Below are 22640 nucleotides of genomic sequence, written 5' to 3' on the forward strand. Positions count from 1 at the left end.
GTCGCGGGCCAATTTCAAATTCCAAGGCTGCGGCCCGCATGAATTTAATATCGAGATAGACAGGCCGCGCAGTTTAACAACCACGCTATCTCGTCACCTACTTAACCCTGATGCATTGATATCTTGGTTAATTGGGGGTACCGGGCTTATTGAACGCCTTGAAATCTTAATGAAGGTCTTAATGAAGGATTGCACCGTGTGTTGATTGATCAAAGAGAAGCAGACATGGTGGTACCTGTATGACAGGGGTGGCCAACCTGCGGCCGTAGAAGCAAATTCGTGCGGCCGTGGACACGTAATTCAATTAGTAGGTGTTGGCGGCCGTCGACGTATAATTTGAATTTACGAATTGACTCCCGATTTCTAGAAAGATTTTTATTATCCTTGAAATTTTCTTCGCGCAGCGCGCGATTCAATGCGACTTTATTTTTCGATTTTAATATATAGTTGCGCACTTTGCAATCAGAGCCCCGAAGTACATTTGCGAACAGATGCGCCACATATAGAACTACCAATTCGGAATCGTGTTCTCCTCACTATATCGACAATCCTGACGGGAGGTCAAGACATGCAAAGAACAGCATGCAACAAAGTGACTAATAATAATTGGCATGCCCTGACCGACCGTCCACCAACTCTACCGGTGAATCTGATCACATGGGATGAGAAATAATATGTAGAACTACTAATTTTAAAGACGAAATCCATGAATGAATCCGAAAAAATGTTCGCGCTGGGCGCGACTATGAACAGCCTACATTATTTAATAGATTAGTACGGAGTTCGCCGGAAATGGACATTAGGGCTCTTCAAAAATGACCTTTTTTCTCAAATTGTACTGGCTACTTGATAAAATTGTTAGGTTACCTAACTTAAGCCTACACACAAAATTTAGTTCAATTCCAGCCAGTAACCTCTTTGCTACAGGAGAAGAAAGTTTCTATTTATTATTTAAAAATAAATAATAAAAAATTTGAAAATTTTCTGTTCACTCCATGAAAGTGTCAGGCTGTCTATAGAAACGATGCTCGCCAAATTTGGTTTGATTCCAACTAGTGGAAGCGGAGTTAATGCTGTAGAAAAATTTGGATTTGAATAAAATAGTATTTACGGTGAGCACGACTATAATAAATAAACAAAGAATCGGTCACCGTAAATACTATTTTATTCAAATCCAAATCTTTCGACGGCAATAACTCCGCTTCCACTAGTTGGAATCAAACCAAATTTGGTGAGCATTCTTTCTATTGACAGGCTGACACTTTCATGGGGTGAACAGATAATTTTCAAATTTTTGATTATTCATTTTTATATAATAAATAGAAACTTTCTTCACCTGTAGCAAAGCGGTTACTGGCTGGAATTGAACCAAATTTTGTGTCTAGGCTTGAATTAGGTAACCTAACAATTTTATCAAGTAGCCAGCACGATTTGAGAAAAAAAGTCATTTTTGAAGAGCCCTAATGGACATAGACACTTTAACATGAGTATTTGGCGTCCTGTTAGTTCATTACGACTATTCCCTGGAATGCGGCCGTAGGCTACATGAGTAGTCAAAATGCGGCCGTTACTGGCAAAAAGATTGACCACCCCTGCTATATGACAGTGCTGTTCTCAAATCCACATTGTCTTCGTCATTATTGGCGAGAAATGGCTTTGAAGTTGCATTGCTGTCGTTAAAATGCATTCATTAAACACGATTTATTCCTGGTATATGTAGATAAATGGGCGAATAATGTATCGATTCAGCAATCCGGCCCGCCAAGTACTTAATTTTCCTATATCCGGCCCGCCGACTTGGAGAAGTTGCCCGCCCCTGGCGTATTGGTATGATCCACGGCTGCAACACCGGTGGGTTGCAGTACGAGGTTCATCGAGAATTCCTACTTAGTGTTGGAGATTTATATAGGCTCGCCTTTGCCCTATCATCCGTGTGATAGGTGTCTTATAAAAGCCTAAGTTGGCCGTGGTACAGGTCGGCTTCTACGGATTGAAAGAAGAAGAGAATTGGCCTGGTGTAAATGACCATAGTAGCCGACACAGACCCTGAATACCTCAAAACGAACAAGCATCATGTAAGGAAGTCAATATACCAACGGGTCGCCCCGAAGATGTTGACTTTATTTTGGGGGTCCTATCTTTTCCAAAACACCTCAATCAGCTTTACTACCGGTAAGTCCGATAGCATGAACAGATATAGGATGAAAAATTGATAGAAATATGTATGAAATTCCCGATCATATTGACCGGTTTAAACATGAATTATAGAATTTTGTTCGCTCGTGGCGCGTTTGGACGATACGAGCTGACTGACAGTACACCCAATGTAGCTGTAACGTAGCGGCGGAATGCGTACTGCGTAGGGCAGTGGTTCTAACCTTTTTTCACCCAGCGCCCCTTTCCACAATTGCCTGAGCCTGGCGCCCCCTATTTTGAGGACTGTAGTAAAAACAATTGGTAAGTGGTCGAAGTCCGTTTTCGGGTTCGGACTTCACTGTTACACCCCTCGACTAATTAACGGTACATTTGTATGTGTTATTTTCGGGATCAAATCCACATCGTTATAACAACGATCGGGTCAGGTCTACGGGCTGATAGCATTTGGTTCGAGATCGATGTCGACATCCCCAATTCTCTGCGATTGGCAGTACAGGGAAGTTAATTGCATTACGTTTTGTTTTGTTTTGTTTTATTGCTTTGTGTGACTACTTAATCAACTGAAAAAGTGGTAGGGATTTGCTCACATTAAACTGCACGAAGCTCTCAACATAACATGAAGATATTCTGGCGATTTAATTTTGTAGCTCTCAAATACAAGTATATTTAGGTAATTATTTCGGCCAGAAAGCTTTGAAACATATTTACTGTACAAATGGCATCACTCTCAAAATTTGTACCGTAGCCTACAGTGCCTTTCGATTTCGACACGCAGTGCGCTGGAGGCTAAAAATATCTAGCTCAACTAGTTTTGTGGAAAATACCCCGAGCTATCAGCATAAGTATAATTTTATTAATATTTTCATCATTTCAAAACACCACAAAACTGCGATACAATGGAAAGATAAGAAGGTGTCGAGTAGCTAGCGTGACGGGCGTGTTATTACGGAGAATAGGCAATCTAAAAGTACGCTAAATTCGTTTAACATGAATTAAAACATACCACTGCAATCATGGAAACATGGTCGGTGGATATTTCGAGATGAGCGCAACGGAAAACGTATTAATTTGACAGAATTTGTCGAATGTTAGTTTGCAATGAGAACTCGGGGATATATAGAACTGTTGTTTTACTTTATAATCCTATATCCTTAGTGAACCATCTACTATGAGGCCATTTTTCTTTAGCGTTCTCCTTACCACCCCCTGAGCCCAGCGCCCCCTATTTAGCACCCTTGGCGTTTCTGGCGCCTTCAAAATCCAAATCGACCCTTGGGGGGGGGACGCTGGAGACAAGGTTAAGAACCGCTGGCCTAGGGGATCGAACAACGTTTGCGTCAATCTCGACAATTGATGCCGACCGACATATGCTCAGCGTACTTCGCACAGTGCACACCATTGGTGCCATCTTCTGTATCTGGGGACTCCATCTTGTTGAAAGACAGAAACGAAGAGATCGAGAGCGAACAAAGTGGCATCCGGACACCATAGGCTTGGGTGGCTACCATATTAAGAGAACGACACGGGTCGTTTCGGCATCCACCTATTAGTGTATTGTATCGCATTGTCATATTGTCTTTCTTTGGCGGGTGATGATAGCCTATATAATCCGACGATTAATACGATTGCAGCAGACGAATCTAAGTCATCAGGTGGCATTATCGGGTGAAAGTATATTCTTTAATCAACGTGATTAATTGGAGGTGTTTCCTTTTCTCGTTATGAGGTGGTATGCTAGACCCTCCTTCGAATATGTTGGATATGGTTTCAACTTAAACCTCTCAACTCCAGATTCCATATATTCACAGTACATTACATGCGTTGCAATCGGGCAGACAATAATTATGGGCGGGGTGGGGTTTTAAGTTAGAGAGTTAATATTCAGGCGAGAGATGAGGATTGGGCTTCATTATGGATGGGCATTGGGCAACACCAAAATATATTTCTGCATTTAGCCTGAAATATTCAATGCTTCCAAATCTGTTTGAATCTCATTGCTGCCGAACGAATTGAACAGATCTCTCAAAAGTTGAATGATATGATTTGACGAGAATCAGTATAAACTGCGGTATTTAATAACTGGCATGTGTGTGTTTGTGCGAGTCTACGAGACGTCTTACAACACTGAAACAATGGCACATATGCAAACCACTGCAATATTAATACTGATAATTTCGTATTAATGTGCGTTCATTAGGATCATTATGAGCCTCTATAGCAGGGGTGGGCAATAATTTTTCTCCTCGGGCCAAATGAGTAGCAAAAAATATGTGTGCGGGTCGAGTCAAAAATGTTAGCTGTATTCTCCAGCCCATTGATTTCCTAATTGAAAGGAGTGAATTACACTAATGGTGCTCAGGGTATGTGTCGATATTGGGGAATGAGAAAGTGGCGGTTAATTACCAAAACCGTATTTAATTGCCGTCATATTTTGAAGCAATGTTAAAGAATGATACATTGTTAACTTTATTTCAAACCCAATCCGCGTTTTTCTATCAATATATTAAAATGTATTTGGGATGTCCGAAACAGCCCGTCGTCACCCCATCAAATGGTGTTGGTCTTGGCCCCTTCAACACGCAAAGACGTGCTTCCTGCACTTCAACAAAGTAATGTAGTGTACGAATATAAGTGCCACTGTGATTGTGGCTACGTGGGAAGAACGTCAAGACGTCTGCAGGACCGCATAAACCAACATGTCCCCAGATTTATTAGAACACGTGCGTCACGCGATGTGAAAAGCTCACCCTTAACTCATCCACTTAAGATCGATGCTGATCGATCAAAGGCCATTAATTCTGCCATCGGCAAACATCTGTTGGATAATCCGATTTGTGCGAATAATTATCGAGACGACCGATTTCGAATCGTAGGACGAGGCCGTTCACAATTCCATTTGTGTGCCTTGGAATCAACTTTTATCAAAATATACCAACCAAAACTCTGTCAACAAAAGGAGTTCGTGTACCACCTAAAAATAGTACATTGAACGCTCTCTCATTCGAAATTTCATGCTGGTGACGTCATATTTTGTGATACGATTGTTGATATACAATGTTCTTTCCAATTCTCTACTAGTTGCTGACGATTACCCCTGACGAGTGTCAGCCGAAAATATTCGGGTTCATTTCAATATGAATATACTATTTAACCTCATAGAGTTATAAACCAAACTCCTGGGGGCTTAGCTTCCAGACCAGACCCTATCGGAATGCACGTTATAAACTATATTATTCTGAGCGAAACTTCTTGTATGCACTAACTGGCAACGTGTTATGCCTTAATCGCGCCACGCGCGGAATTTTTCCATGTTTCACATTTTTTATCACCTGCCGTTTTACATAAATGATATATTTTAAATACTCTCCACGACTGCGAAACGATATTATTTTGTGTGTGGATTCTCTGATCATTCAAGACGCGAAATACAAATTGACGCGATGATATCGTTTTCAATCAAATTGCTTGTTCTAAGTGACTTTGATATGAGATGCCCTCGGGTGTATTCAAACGAAAGAGGCAGCGACCGGTCGGCGTTCAGCCCGAAAACCTCTTCAAATGAAAAAGGCATACTTACAGATGTTGATTTATTTTGCCAATTTTTTTTTGTGCCTTGGTACGCACATGTTAGAGCATATAAAACCGGTTGCATAGGTGTTAGTCGAGTCACAACCTGCAGATCGACTAGGATCCAAGTAAGAAGCGGTTTTCTTGAGTTAACGTCTTTATGCTCGTACCATGATTCCAAAACTAAAAGATTAAGTAGGGGTACAATTGAGTTGAAATTTTGAAATGAGAATTAATGACAGTAGTCGCGCATCTGCTCTTTTTGCAGAGAACATTATGATGCGTTTGGAGCGAAAAATAATAATTTTGAAAGATATTTATGGCAGCCAATGACACCGCGCTATTTAGATGCTTTGCGTAACGTAGATCGCGTGGGGCAGTCTAATATACGCAATTTCAGTAGCAAATATCGGGTTGCACAAACTCTTTTTGAAAGAAAAGAGAACGGGCCGGGCTACAGGAAATTCTAGGTATTGATACTGAGCGTAAATGATCAATAAAATAACTCAATACATACAGGTCATCAAATGTGCATTCTTGAATTTGTATTCCGTAGATTGTAGATTCGAAATGAAGATTACAGTTCTTTGCCTTGTGATTTACGCTTACGTCGTCTATGCTTCCGGGGGTTAGTATTTCGCATTATGTTCCGTGAAACATACGCATCTGATACTGTTTTAACAGAAAGTGACATGGATCCGGTAGCGCAACACGTGAGTCGTTTGCACCCTCTCATCAACGAGTGTCCACGTCAGCCATTTTTAAAATCGGGTCCACATTTTTTGCAGCATGTTGTTGTTGTTTGTAGTATTCATGGTGTTTGTCGACTACTATAGTCATTTACACCTTGACAAATTTCCTCATTTTTATTCTGTAGCTGCCGACACACGGCCTGCTTCTTGGCTTTTTTATACAACACCGCTTACGCGGATGATATGGCGAGGAGGAGCTCAGATAAGCCTCCAACACTTAGCTATAGGAGTTCTGGAGTAGACCTCGGTCGGACTCGAACCCGCAACCCAATGGTGTTGCAGCTGTGGATGAAATCACTGCGCTATCTCGCCTCATTGCGCAGCATGTCCAATTTGCTTCTAATTTTCAGGCAGAGCAAGATGATCCACAGGACGGATATATACCCTACACCCAGGCCTACGGACCTCAATTTCAGCCCCAACCTCGGCCTCAACAGTGGCCGCAGCCGCAGCCTTGGCCTCAGTCTCAGCGAGTCAGACCGCGGCGAAATAGCTTCCTCAACATCGACCCCATCAATATATACTTCCTAATCAGTGAGTGGTTTAATTCTAATGTGACCCCGAAAATACATCTAATGTATTCATCTATCCACACCAGTAGCCTATATGTCATTGGTAGCAGACGCATACAGACTGGTATCTATAATAAATAAATGCGAAAGATGAACTGTTTAGAGAAATCTTCATTTCAGATGCATGAGACCGACCACAACTACAACCCCTACGACCACGATTACGACCACAGTAACTCAGGTGAAATACATATATGTATTAGTTAATAGTCAATCGATTGTTTAACTTGCTTGTCCACTACAAACATTATTACTGATCTAGGAATAGCAAGATATATTGCGAATGCTGTATGTGTCGCGAATGTTCTGAGTCCCAGAGAATGGCGATTATGACTTGAATATATTGCTGTATCAAGACGTGACAAATGTATTACTGGTTTGCCATGATAACAACATTTTCTCGTAGTACCTTATTAGTGTCCTATATTCACTATTACGTGAATAGGTATATCACATCTGATGAGTCACGAAGGTCAAGTAAATACTGCAAGGCTAAGCGTGCAAACGGCCAACATCAGTTCGAATTAAATCACGATTGATCATAACTTGCATCAGGTAATTTTTCGTGTACAGTTGATTTCGTCGATGTTATTTCGAACGTCGGAGAGACCGAAACCGGCATAGAAGAGCTTCGACTAATTACAGAGACGAGCATGCATTTCGATTGAGTAGTTGCTGATAATTTACCCCGACGAGTGCCAATTGTCTATTGAAGTGACGTACTTCCAAGAAGCTAAAACTATACTTTATTTATTTTTGCCGGGTTTGGATCAGATAGGGATTTATCATCATTTTGAAGATGTTTGACTTGGATATTATATTTATAATTATTATCCATTATCGTGCGGCTTATGTAGCGATATCCGCCACTGCCGGATTTGAACTTCGTCGATTTAGACATCGTATCAAAATAATTACGGACTCGGACTTGAATTTGAATCTAAAATCCGGAACAGGATTTCGATTCGAAAATGTCAAATCGGCTTGACTCTAAAACATTTTGTCCTTTGTAAATATCTGACTCCCGTAATCGTTAGCAATTCATCTATTTCATATATTCAGAACCCGTTAGCTGGTTGGACTCGAGTGGATGATTGTTATTACCTCTTGTCTTCGACCACCGCAAGCTGGGACGCGGCCGATAACGAATGCAAATGGGCAATAGATGAAGGCAGACTAGCCGTGGTCGGTTTCAGTCAGGCGTTGGATGATATAGAGTGAGATTCTTTTCCTTGCAAATTCCTAGTACCTGATTATTTCTTCCTTATGGTAGAGACTATGTTGACGGTACGAATTTTTGCTAATGTCAAAACTAGTAGAAGAATTACCAAAATAATTTTCTACTCAATTAGAAAAGATTTCAAAGACATCCCTGAACTACTTCAAAAATATAAGCGCGAATTCTACTAAACTACCTGGAGTTACAGCGATTTTACAAGTATTGCGTGAATCGATTCAGAGATCTGATGAACGAGGTTGGCGCTACAGGAACCACTTTTAGATCGGTGCAAAGGGACAGGCTGTTGACACAACAGATGTCGACAGCACCGAATTTATTGCGCCGCTGGAAGCAACCGACCCGAATTCAGGCGACTCCACATTCGATATCGAGCTATTCGACGGTGCATCCGTTACCAATGATGAGGTAGTTTGCGGTCGGGTTGACGCCGAAGATGCAAACAACCTTCTGTTCGAAGAGTGTAACGACAAGGGTCGCCGTTACATGTGCGAAGTTTGCCCTTAAAATAGCAATTGGCATCAAATCGGATACGATGAATGTCCCTTTGGCTGAAACCGAAGAATTTAAGCCCTGTCGGATAATAGCGGATTTGATGTAATGTTATAGCCCACCCAGATGGGACAATGCGATTAAATCTTTTTTGTAAAATTGAATGATGCCAGTAGTAATATAAATGTGCGATCGGTGCGCATGCAAGGATTATAATAAACAAACAAGAATTATCAATATAAAAGATAGTGAAAGAATTAGCTCATTCTCAATTTTGCAGCAATACTCGAGGGGAATTCCCTTCTCACTGTGCGGCAATCAAGAAGGGGGAATAATTACCAATAGAGAGAAAACGAACAAAGAATCTTGATTGACCTTTGTACTCAGACATGAGACTTGAGTACTTCTACTTGTGCTTTTCCACTCGCCTCCTGATTCTGCCTCGCCTGACCTCTGGACACGAGACTTGCGTATTTAGTATTTTTTATATTTCGCTCGAGCAACAATGGATCGGCCTTTAATTTCAATGGTATGCACGCCGACGAATCGGTATAGTTCTCCTGTCTTGACTTGTCGTTCCGCGGTGGGTTGATTAATCCAATTACGTGGTAAACACGACGAGGCTTGGGAATAATTTCCTCGGGTCCGTATGTGAGATCCCGGACGACGGGGCTTGATAATAGTTGCCTGCCCTGCCCTGTTGTTCCGTGGTCCAATTTCGTTGCTTGGGAACAATAGTCCGTCAAACCACCCTGGGTGACTTGTCGTTCCGCGGTTGATTCAATTTCGTGCACGGTGGGTCATAATTGCCGGTCGTGACGTCAGTATAGTTTTCTCCTAATCCGTGAGATCCTGGTGCGTGTTTTAGATGTCAATAGGCTCGGCTATACAAAGTGGCGCTTGTTGTCTGTCTCATACTGTCGTACTTGACCCCATTAATTTGTTGTCGACCCAGACAGTAACGAGAAATGTTCTGTTATGGTTATAAATATGCGTGTCATATCGAGAACAACAAGGAATGCCGTGTAGTGGAAATGTGTATTATTAAATAGTATATTCATATTGAAATGAACCCGAATATTTTCGGCTGACACTCGTCAGGGGTAATCGTCAGCAACTAGTAGAGAATTGGAAAGAACATTGTATATCAACAATCGTATCACAAAATATGACGTCACCAGCATGAAATTTCGAATGAGAGAGCGTTCAATGTCCTGCTTTTGATAAATGCTGGTAACGTCTTTTTTGCGATACAAGCCTTCAAAAAGGCTGTTGTTGATACCGCAGTTCTCAATCTTCCCCTAGTCTTTATCAGCTGGTTTAGGATGCGCAACTGACTTTCACTGTACCGCTTTCGGAAATATTTGAAGAGCTTCTTGGAGGTACAGAACTTCAATATACAATTAAATAGTATATTCATATTGAAATGAACCCGAATATTTTCGGCTGACACTCGTCAGGGGTAATCGTCAGCAACTAGTAGAGAATTGGAAAGAACATTGTATATCAACAATCGTATCACAAAATATGACGTCACCAGCATGAAATTTCGAATGAGAGAGCGTTCAATGTCCTGCTTTTGATAAATGCTGGTAACGTCTTTTTTGCGATACAAGCCTTCAAAAAGGCTGTTGTTGATACCGCAGTTCTCAATCTTCCCCTAGTCTTTATCAGCTGGTTTAGGATGCGCAACTGACTTTCACTGTACCGCTTTCGGAAATATTTGAAGAGCTTCTTGGAGGTACAGAACTTCAATATACAATTAAATAGTATATTCATATTGAAATGAACCCGAATATTTTCGGCTGACACTCGTCTACTATTTAATTGTATATTGAAGTTCTGTACCTCCAAGAAGCTCTTCAAATATTTCCGAAAGCGGTACAGTGAAAGTCAGTTGCGCATCCTAAACCAGCTGATAAAGACTAGGGGAAGATTGAGAACTGCGGTATCAACAACAGCCTTTTTGAAGGCTTGTATCGCAAAAAAGACGTTACCAGCATTTATCAAAAGCAGGACATTGAACGCTCTCTCATTCGAAATTTCATGCTGGTGACGTCATATTTTGTGATACGATTGTTGATATACAATGTTCTTTCCAATTCTCTACTAGTTGCTGACGATTACCCCTGACGAGTGTCAGCCGAAAATATTCGGGTTCATTTCAATATGAATATACTATTTAATTGTATATTGAAGTTCTGTACCTCCAAGAAGCTCTTCAAATATTTCCGAAAGCGGTACAGTGAAAGTCAGTTGCGCATCCTAAACCAGCTGATAAAGACTAGGGGAAGATTGAGAACTGCGGTATCAACAACAGCCTTTTTGAAGGCTTGTATCGCAAAAAAGACGTTACCAGCATTTATCAAAAGCAGGACATTGAACGCTCTCTCATTCGAAATTTCATGCTGGTGACGTCATATTTTGTGATACGATTGTTGATATACAATGTTCTTTCCAATTCTCTACTAGTTGCTGACGATTACCCCTGACGAGTGTCAGCCGAAAATATTCGGGTTCATTTCAATATGAATATACTATTTAATTGTATATTGAAGTTCTGTACCTCCAAGAAGCTCTTCAAATGTGTATTAGGCGCCCCAGCATAGATTAACTTAAATAAAGTAACATTATGAGTAAAAAAATAAGTAATTGAAGAAATAGCTGATTCTCAATTTAGCTCACATCAACGTGTTAACTTCCGATTTTACGTACTTAATAATTGGTGTAATTGCTGTTCCACACCTTTACCGCGTTCTAGCGTCTTCATATAGGACATAGACAGTCCAGGCCAAACAATGTATTTATGATGGGTTCTTTTTACTGCTTCACGTCTGGTCAAGCGTAATCATGACGGTGTCTGTACATCAGTGGTCGGGAACCTATGGCTCGCGAGCCATATATGGCTCTTTTGGGTATAAGATATGGCTCTTTGACTTATTTTTAATTTTGTACTTAGTTTTATCGATATTGCAGCAACGTGTTAGTAAATTTTCATAACGGCCAGAATAATTATTCTCGTAGCAGTATAAACAATAAACATGTATGTAAGAGGTAAAGGCAGTGGCGTATTCAAGGTTAAGGGCTCAGACCCATTTACGAAATCCTCAAATTTAAGTTGCTGTAGCGCCATCGACCGATATCCCTCGCGAATACGATGTACCGGACATCGCGAGCTGCGTAATCTTGGATTGCACCATACGTTGGTTGATAAGAGAATAGCAGACATTGGGACGTCTCTATGACAATCTAATTTTCAAATACACATTGTCTTCCTGATCTACGCTGGAAATGAGCTGCCGTGGAAGTGACATTTTAATTACAAATTCAAATTACAAACAACGCTGCGCTATCCACTTTTCATTGGTAATTCATCCCAGCTTACTAGTAGCCTACTGCTGTTAAAATGTAGGCATGTAGTGCAACGTTCATGTTACCGCCGAATACTTTAAGAATTGATAAGTCGATCAATTCTTGGATTTTCGGAATCAGGGTTATTGTTATATTAAATCAATATCAGTTATTATAAATTCTGAGCTAGTTACGATGAATTGCGTTATCACAGGATGATTAGTAGCCTACGAGTTTTTACAGAGAACATATGGCGCCCATGACGAATCCCATGTACTGAGTTCGAATTAGTGCGACCATGACGTCACCAAGTTCCAATTGTGACGTAACAAGGGATCCACATGTACGGCTCTTTGGGAGTTAAAATGGAAAATATAGGGCCAACTTGGCTCTTCAGACGAAAAAGGTTCCCGACCACTGCTGTACATGATATACAATTTACCGCGATGCTTTACCCGTCTGTACGATATATATCGATCGCGAGCTCGCCACGCACGACGCACTTGTCGTTCGAGAGCGACTCATTTCGCTGCAGACAATCAGCTGTGTACCGTAACGTATCCTCAACACTTGTTATGCCAACACCTCCACGCATATTTACAATATCATACTAAGGATATATTGCTTCGGCAGCCACGCACTGTCGCTCGAAGTCGACAAATTTCGCTGCAGACAGTCAGTTGTGTTCGCGTATGTGTCGTAAATATATCCTCAACACGTGTTATGCCAATACCTCCAAGCATATTTGCGGCATCATACTGCGGATATATTGATTCGGCGAAGTGTTACCGTCAGAGAATTGCTGTGTCACACCTTTGAGTCTCGCATTTCCCGTTCGAACTCGGTAACTGCGAGTGCGATGTCAGATTCAATTGTACAGTGACGAATCGGGGTAGCTCGCTTCATCGGGGATCAGTGGACTGACCTTATTTGGCTGAAACGCGCTCGGTGGTGCAATAATGGGAATGAATTGTGACGGATCATACGTGATGCGATCTATAGCCTGCTTTCGGTGAGGTTTAAAGATGAGTGGGAGATTTCGAAATCGGAATCCACTGCGACTATAGGGTTGTAAAATCAAAGTCCAAAAAATCCGGCTGGCACGTAACGTCCTGGTATTTCCATGTATTAGGCTGGTAAAATGTAGCATAAATCCGACTCTCAAAGACACTTGGTCGCATCCAGTCCGGGTTTAACCAAAACTGATGAAATCTGCGCCGGGTCCGGAAACGAATCGTGACCACCCCCGTCCAGAGAAAACAGTTCTGCTGTAATGGGAGTGTCGTTGTACATTAATTTGCGTACAGCGAGACTTTGTATCGACTCATTGGCGGACTTCTGTTTGTCTGTACAGGTGTTATTAGTGTAATTATATTTGCCACCACAAGGGGCATATTGGCAAAATCACACAACGATAACAACTTTACCCGACAACAACTCTCATGACTTGTCGTTGGTACGCTTCCAATTTCGATGTGGTGCGATATACGCGAATCAGCTGTGATCAATCGAGCGTGACACAATCGATGTCAGTCATCAATCCGCCTGTTTGGAAAAACTCGCGTTTTCGGGTTGACAGCAACACAATGCGATGTATTTGATGTCACCATCGACCCTCCTATTTTAATAGGGTTACCATACGGCCTCATTTAGGGGAGGATATGTCCTCCTTTTCCAAGATATACCCTCCCTTCGACCAAATGTACCTTGTCAATTTGCTCCCTTGTTAGCTCAAAATCTCCAAAAAACACCGCGAATTACGCAAAATGCGGCCCTAGTTTACGAAAATCGGGTAGGTAGGTAGTCGAGTCGAAAAATGACCCTATGATGGCATTGCGCGGGCCATTACGTGGATACGGGTCTGTGTAAACATGTATTGGTGAATAGTTAAAGCGACCCAAGCTACCATCCCATGATGAAATCGAGCGCACTCGACCATGTCGGGGTCTACCCACCTTAGTACAGCCAAATGACCCGATGTCGTGCCGAGAATATACGGGGGAGATGGTACATCATTCTCACAAGATGTACTTTGGAACGTGTGTGAAATCGGCATCGTCCGTTACTCGACTGAAGCAAGTCGCCACTTCAATCCCTCTCTGTGTATACACAACGTACTAGGTACTGCAGATCCAGACGAGACTACGCATTCTGGCGAGGTTATCGAGATAGCTGGAGCGCTTTACAACACATGCTAAATTTACTTCAAATGGAAGCACAAAATATAGCTTTGAAGTACTCAAGTAGAAGTAGTTTTAAAGAAATGTCGGTATCGTGAAATCCCTTTCTATCCTAATTATAAAGAGTAGGTCCCCATAAAAACTGTCGAGCCAAAATGCAGTTTCGAAGCAATCCAGTAATTTGTAAATCTTATGGGTTGCACGGTGTGTTAATTGATTAGAGAGAAGCAGACACGGCGGTGCCTGTATAACAAGGCTGTTCTCAAACCAACATTGTCTTCGTTATTATCGGCGAGATATGGCTTTGCAGTGACATTGCGGTCGTTAAAATAGATTGATTAAATACGATTTATTCCTCGTATATGGGGATCAATGGGCGAATAATGTATCGATTCAGCAATTCGGCACGCAAAGTACTTAATTTTCTCGTATCCGGCCCGCCGACTGAAGGAGTTGCCCGGCCCTTGTATAACAAATATGTAAATGGTGCAATAGCGACAGCTAGCGGTTGTCGATCATCAATAAAAATACACCTAACCAGTAATACAGCTGTCGAGGATAAACTAGGAATATCTGTGTGAGTCGCCTTGATTGACCCATAGGGCAAGTTTAGACACGAAAGTATTTTGAGGTGTGATATAACCCTAGTAATTGTACTGTATTTTTCCACGCACACATACCACAATCGAAAACGGGGTTCGCCCGTCTCATTCCCAGCGTTTGCCTCGAACAAAAGTATCGGAGTGACCATGGATCTACACAAGTCTGCCCCACCGCTTTTGAGTAGATATTTGGAAAGACCGGCTCGTGATCACCTCCATACAAGGCATATTATTTCTGCGTGCAGCGAAACTTTGCAGCGACCTGCGGGCTGTGCATGTGTTGTTAGTGCAATCGTGTTTAGCACAACAAAGAACGTAGCCATTTGAGGATGAATAAAATCTTATCCCACAACGATATCAACTTTACACCCTTCTGCGACTCCAACGGTATGTATTTATGTGAATTTCATATTACTATGAAAAGCTGATCGACCACAAGATACCGTTACGTGCCATCTTTTTTGATAGAGTTGTTAGTATTGTAACAGGATGATCGGGGAGCTATGGCCATTTACACTAGCTCTAAAAGAGTAGGGGAATTCGTTAGTGATACACCCGTCCGACGCTGGGGTATTCGATAAAATCACTCTGTTTTACAACGGAACCGATGATCACACTGACGGGCTCTCATCGCTTGTCGTACGAGTGCTTGTAATTTCGGTGTGATGTGCGCAAATCAGCTGTGATCACTCGAGTGTGACTCTATCGAAGTCAGTCCTATCAGCTGCTTGAGAAAACTCGTATATTCAGTCAGGTTGACGGCAATGCGATATTTTTGATGCCCCCATTGATACTAATGGGGGTTGCCGTACGTCCTACCTCTCTAGGAAAATATCCTCCGTACAAATGTTGTGCTAATTTATCCTCCGGTTCAGCTTAAAATACCCAAAAGACGATGAGTAACGCGAAATGAGGACCTACGAGAGACGGGTAGGGTCTATCTTGCTGTTTCGCATAATCCTGTTATTCAACCGTAGGATTCTGGTGTAGGTCTGATTGATAACTTTATACAAGTGAAGTAAACTCATTACAAAACTACTTTCTGCTTTTTAAAGTCAAACGTGTAAAGAGGTAATTTCACCTGAAACGGTTGAGGAGTAAGTTAAAACGACTTGAGTATATAGCACAAGTACCGAGTACTCGAATCAGTAGCGTGACACGATTACTCACCCAAGTCCACAACACACAAACCGAGGAAATAATATACAGATATGGAAATAACCCACGATATTTTCCGCTGACACGTTTCAGATTCAGTACAACCCGACAGATACAAATTCAAAGCATCTTCAGTTTGAACGTGGACAAAGCATTTACTTATTCTCGAATCAGATAGATGGTTACACTATAGAGAGTCTATACGAATAAGCCTGCATGTCTCTGAATGACTACCTCAGATCTAAAAAATAGCTCGATCATTTCTCAATGTATTAAAACACTTGGTGATTCGTGATCCACCATACCCGGAGAAGGGAGCACTATGTTTTATATAGATTACAGACATATAGGAAAAAATCATGCTTTATCTAGATTACACCCGTAGCAGGAAAAATTATGCTCTGTCAGCGCCTACATTAGCGGGATTCAGGGTGTCTGGAACGTTTTTGCAGGTCCCCCATCGCGACGATCCTTTGTCGAGTTGAGATTCCCAAGTCATTCAGCGTGTTGTTCACTAATCATATCCACATATACCCCAAACTATTTGTTTCACTCGTTCGTTTATGGCCCCCAATTAGCAGACAAAATGGACCGTCCACAGCGGTAGACCGTTAAATTACGATGCAGAGCAGTGAAATGCTATGCGATGAGTTCACCCGCAGTGCAAAGAGGCTTTCGGTATACCCTTCCGACGACTTATTTTAGCACCGGGTGATTTTAATACCTTTCTGAAGATGTCGTGTTTTATTTGACGAAGTCAGAGGTTTGTTTCACACAGTGGTGATTACGAGCGATAAATTGCAAACATGTTTGCACACAGCAGCTGACGGGTCGCGGTACGGGACAATAAAGACGGTTACCGTGCGAGACGCACAAGCCACCATAGCTACACAGAGTTTATCAGCAACGCCGCTACTTTTTATCCGGGTACTCGAGTCGATTCTGTCTACTCGCACTGCACCAAGTTATCCATGTGGCTAGCCTTCTTTAGGAAGCCACTTACTTTTAATAGTTTATAAAAGTTTAGCGACCCCCTCCGTATCATGCGACGATAGCAGAGCTATTAGGCTCGACCAGAGTTGACCACGATTCGGGCATGCATTTTCATCGGCTCGATGTGGAACTGTCTTTAAGGTTTTACCCCCACAATACGCGGGAATAACGAGGCTTTACGTACCAACCGTATCGTTTAGAACTTCGAATTGTCGCCCTGAGCTGACATAGCATCCGAGCCATTTTTTTTCAACCCCACGCGCGTATAAGTCTGCAAGTAGCAGATTGATGAACCGTGTCCGATCACAGTTGACCCCAGCAAAAACCTGTTTAAACGGTAACTGTGAGGATCAGTAGACGATGATTCGCCTACACTACAGTAATTCAGTCGTGGTATTTCTATGACTGATATTAATTGCCAATATGTTCTGTTGGGGATGTGGGCATAGCAGGCGAATTTAGCTTTCCATAACGAGTGTCACCAGAACATATTCAGGCTTATTTCCATGCAGATCCATTCTTGTATCGATTTGTTGAGGAAATAACGATTTCAAGGATGCAACTCTATCCGATGTACTCGATTAGGATTTGTCCATCTGTGCTATATGAGTCGTTATGTTTCAGACTGCCTCCGCTTCAACAGTTTTAGCTACTTACTTTTCGGGTGTTGGGATTTTGAAATGTGTAAAGTAGTTTGTAAATGAATTTACCACACTCTTACGACATTATTAATCAGACACCAAAATCCTGCTCGTCTCGCTAGACAGTGGGGGTCGATCATACATAAAAACACTTGATAACCAGGCGGTATGTATGTTGGTGAGAGGGATCTAATTGAACAGTGATCTACAAAGACAACGTCGCCAAACGCGTCGCATAATTTCACAGGATAATGAGAGTTTTACGGGCATGAGTATCCCGCTATTGACCAGTCTGAGGGTGTCGCTAATCTTTATTGCCTAACCACAGAGCCGTAATATAGACAACGCGGTAACACTGTATATTTCAAGGGTGTGCAAAAGCATATCTGTTCGACAGCAGATCGACGCAAATCGCAAAATTACTATACGATCGACACCAACATGGTATACCATTTTACACACAGCGGATTGATTACGCAGGTGGTGACCAGGTTTTGATCGATTTTTAATGAGGTCGGGTACAGGATAAAGTGGTTTGTGAATTGAATTTGCTTCACTGAAATACACAAAACAATACCACGTTTTTAGGTACCACCCCCGGTTTTTCAAACTCTTTCAAATTGCAAGCCGCAGCCAGATGGACTTGACTGTCGGGTTGTACTGAATCTGAAACGTGTCAGCGGAAAATATCGTGGGTTATTTCCATATCTGTATATTATTTCCTCGGTTTGTGTGTTGTGGACTTGGGTGAGTAATCGTGTCACGCTACTGATTCGAGTACTCGGTACTTGTGCTATATACTCAAGTCGTTTTAACTTACTCCTCAACCGTTTAAGGTGAAATTACCTCTTTACACGTTTGACTTTAAAAAGCAGAAAGTAGTTTTGTAATGAGTTTACTTCACTTGTATAAAGTTATCAATCAGACCTACACCAGAATCCTACGGTTGAATAACAGGATTATGCGAAACAGCAAGATAGACCCTACCCGTCTCTCGTAGGTCTTCATTTCGCGTTACTCATCGTCTTTTGGGTATTTTAAGCTGAACCGGAGGATAAATTAGCACAACATTTGTACGGAGGATATTTTCCTAGAGAGGTAGGACGTACGGCAACCCCCATTAGTATCAATGGGGGCATCAAAAATATCGCATTGCCGTCAACCTGACTGAATATACGAGTTTTCTCAGGCAGCTGATAGGACTGACTTCGATAGAGTCACACTCGAGTGATCACAGCTGATTTGCGCACATCACACCGAAATTACAAGCACTCGTACGACAAGCGATGAGAGCCCGTCAGTGTGATCATCGGTTCCGTTGTAAAACAGAGTGATTTTATCGAATACCCCAGCGTCGGACGGGTGTATCACTAACGAATTCCCCTACTCTTTTAGAGCTAGTGTAAATGGCCATAGCTCCCCGATCATCCTGTTACAATACTAACAACTCTATCAAAAAAGATGGCACGTAACGGTATCTTGTGGTCGATCAGCTTTTCATAGTAATATGAAATTCACATAAATACATACCGTTGGAGTCGCAGAAGGGTGTAAAGTTGATATCGTTGTGGGATAAGATTTTATTCATCCTCAAATGGCTACGTTCTTTGTTGTGCTAAACACGATTGCACTAACAACACATGCACAGCCCGCAGGTCGCTGCAAAGTTTCGCTGCACGCAGAAATAATATGCCTTGTATGGAGGTGATCACGAGCCGGTCTTTCCAAATATCTACTCAAAAGCGGTGGGGCAGACTTGTGTAGATCCATGGTCACTCCGATACTTTTGTTCGAGGCAAACGCTGGGAATGAGACGGGCGAACCCCGTTTTCGATTGTGGTATGTGTGCGTGGAAAAATACAGTACAATTACTAGGGTTATATCACACCTCAAAATACTTTCGTGTCTAAACTTGCCCTATGGGTCAATCAAGGCGACTCACACAGATATTCCTAGTTTATCCTCGACAGCTGTATTACTGGTTAGGTGTATTTTTATTGATGATCGACAACCGCTAGCTGTCGCTATTGCACCATTTACATATTTGTTATACAAGGGCCGGGCAACTCCTTCAGTCGGCGGGCCGGATACGAGAAAATTAAGTACTTTGCGTGCCGAATTGCTGAATCGATACATTATTCGCCCATTGATCCCCATATACGAGGAATAAATCGTATTTAATCAATCTATTTTAACGACCGCAATGTCACTGCAAAGCCATATCTCGCCGATAATAACGAAGACAATGTTGGTTTGAGAACAGCCTTGTTATACAGACACCGCCGTGTCTGCTTCTCTCTAATCAATTAACACACCGTGCAACCCATAAGATTTACAAATTACTGGATTGCTTCGAAACTGCATTTTGGCTCGACAGTTTTTATGGGGACCTACTCTTTATAATTAGGATAGAAAGGGATTTCACGATACCGACATTTCTTTAAAACTACTTCTACTTGAGTACTTCAAAGCTATATTTTGTGCTTCCATTTGAAGTAAATTTAGCATGTGTTGTAAAGCGCTCCAGCTATCTCGATAACCTCGCCAGAATGCGTAGTCTCGTCTGGATCTGCAGTACCTAGTACGTTGTGTATACACAGAGAGGGATTGCAGTGGCGACTTGCTTCAGTCGAGTAACGGACGATGCCGATTTCACACACGTTCCAAAGTACATCTTGTGAGAATGATGTACCATCTCCCCCGTATATTCTCGGCACGACATCGGGTCATTTGGCTGTACTAAGGTGGGTAGACCCCGACATGGTCGAGTGCGCTCGATTTCATCATGGGATGGTAGCTTGGGTCGCTTTAACTATTCACCAATACATGTTTACACAGACCCGTATCCACGTAATGGCCCGCGCAATGCCACCATAGGGTCATTTTTCGACTCGACTACCTACCTACCCGATTTTCGTAAACTAGGGCCGCATTTTGCGTAATTCGCGGTGTTTTTTGGAGATTTTGAGCTAACAAGGGAGCAAATTGACAAGGTACATTTGGTCGAAGGGAGGGTATATCTGGGAAAAGGAGGACATATCCTCCCCTAAATGAGGCCGTATGGTAACCCTATTAAAATAGGAGGGTCGATGGTGACATCAAATACATCGCATTGTGTTGCTGTCAACCCGAAAACGCGAGTTTTTCCAAACAGGCGGATTGATGACTGACATCGATTGTGTCACGCTCGATTGATCACAGCTGATTCGCGTATATCGCACCACATCGAAATTGGAAGCGTACCAACGACAAGTCATGAGAGTTGTTGTCGGGTAAAGTTGTTATCGTTGTGGGATTTTGCCAATATGCCCCTTGTGGTGGCAAATATAATTACACTAATAACACCTGTACAGACAAACAGAAGTCCGCCAATGAGTCGATACAAAGTCTCGCTGTACGCAAATTAATGTACAACGACACTCCCATTACAGCAGAACTGTTTTCTCTGGACGGGGGTGGTCACGATTCGTTTCCGGACCCGGCGCAGATTTCATCAGTTTTGGTTAAACCCGGACTGGATGCGACCAAGTGTCTTTGAGAGTCGGATTTATGCTACATTTTACCAGCCTAATACATGGAAATACCAGGACGTTACGTGCCAGCCGGATTTTTTGGACTTTGATTTTGCAACCCTATAGTCGCAGTGGATTCCGATTTCGAAATCTCCCACTCATCTTTAAACCTCACCGAAAGCAGGCTATAGATCGCATCACGTATGATCCGTCACAATTCATTCCCATTATTGCACCACCGAGCGCGTTTCAGCCAAATAAGGTCAGTCCACTGATCCCCGATGAAGCGAGCTACCCCGATTCGTCACTGTACAATTGAATCTGACATCGCACTCGCAGTTACCGAGTTCGAACGGGAAATGCGAGACTCAAAGGTGTGACACAGCAATTCTCTGACGGTAACACTTCGCCGAATCAATATATCCGCAGTATGATGCCGCAAATATGCTTGGAGGTATTGGCATAACACGTGTTGAGGATATATTTACGACACATACGCGAACACAACTGACTGTCTGCAGCGAAATTTGTCGACTTCGAGCGACAGTGCGTGGCTGCCGAAGCAATATATCCTTAGTATGATATTGCAAATATGCGTGGAGGTGTTGGCATAACAAGTGTTGAGGATATGTTACGGTACACAGCTGATTGTCTGCAGCGAAATGAGTCGCTCTCGAACGACAAGTGCGTCGTGCGTGGCGAGCTCGCGATCGATATATATCGTACAGACGGGTAAAGCATCGCGGTAAATTGTATATCATGTACAGCAGTGGTCGGGAACCTTTTTCGTCTGAAGAGCCAAGTTGGCCCTATATTTTCCATTTTAACTCCCAAAGAGCCGTACATGTGGATCCCTTGTTACGTCACAATTGGAACTTGGTGACGTCATGGTCGCACTAATTCTAACTCAGTACATGGGATTCGTCATGGGCGCCATATGTTCTCTGTAAAAACTCGTAGGCTACTAATCATCCTGTGATAACGCAATTCATCGTAACTAGCTCAGAATTTATAATAACTGATATTGATTTAATATAACAATAACCCTGATTCCGAAAATCCAAGAATTGATCGACTTATCAATTCTTAAAGTATTCGGCGGTAACATGAACGTTGCACTACATGCCTACATTTTAACAGCAGTAGGCTACTAGTAAGCTGGGATGAATTACCAATGAAAAGTGGATAGCGCAGCGTTGTTTGTAATTTGAATTTGTAATTAAAATGTCACTTCCACGGCAGCTCATTTCCAGCGTAGATCAGGAAGACAATGTGTATTTGAAAATTAGATTGTCATAGAGACGTCCCAATGTCTGCTATTCTCTTATCAACCAACGTATGGTGCAATCCAAGATTACGCAGCTCGCGATGTCCGGTACATCGTATTCGCGAGGGATATCGGTCGATGGCGCTACAGCAACTTAAA

At 42.2% G+C, this 22640-nt stretch overlaps 1 protein-coding gene across 1 annotated transcript in view; it reads left to right on the forward strand.

The window, feature by feature from the left end:
* The window catches only part of LOC145441749 (uncharacterized), a 113397-nt gene that overhangs the window by 3000 nt on the left and 87757 nt on the right, over positions 1–22640 (forward strand). The window contains exons 2-4 of the mRNA XM_080319691.1: positions 7169–7229; positions 8111–8265; positions 8508–8523. Coding sequence (XP_080175817.1) covers positions 7169–7229; positions 8111–8265; positions 8508–8523 — 232 coding nt within the window. The remainder of the gene's footprint in view (positions 1–7168; positions 7230–8110; positions 8266–8507; positions 8524–22640) is intronic.

This window comes from Botryllus schlosseri, chromosome 1 (genome assembly GCF_051294905.1).
Source record: "Botryllus schlosseri isolate E-star chromosome 1, Bs_hap1, whole genome shotgun sequence".
In the NCBI taxonomy this organism is placed as follows: domain Eukaryota; kingdom Metazoa; phylum Chordata; class Ascidiacea; order Stolidobranchia; family Styelidae; genus Botryllus; species Botryllus schlosseri.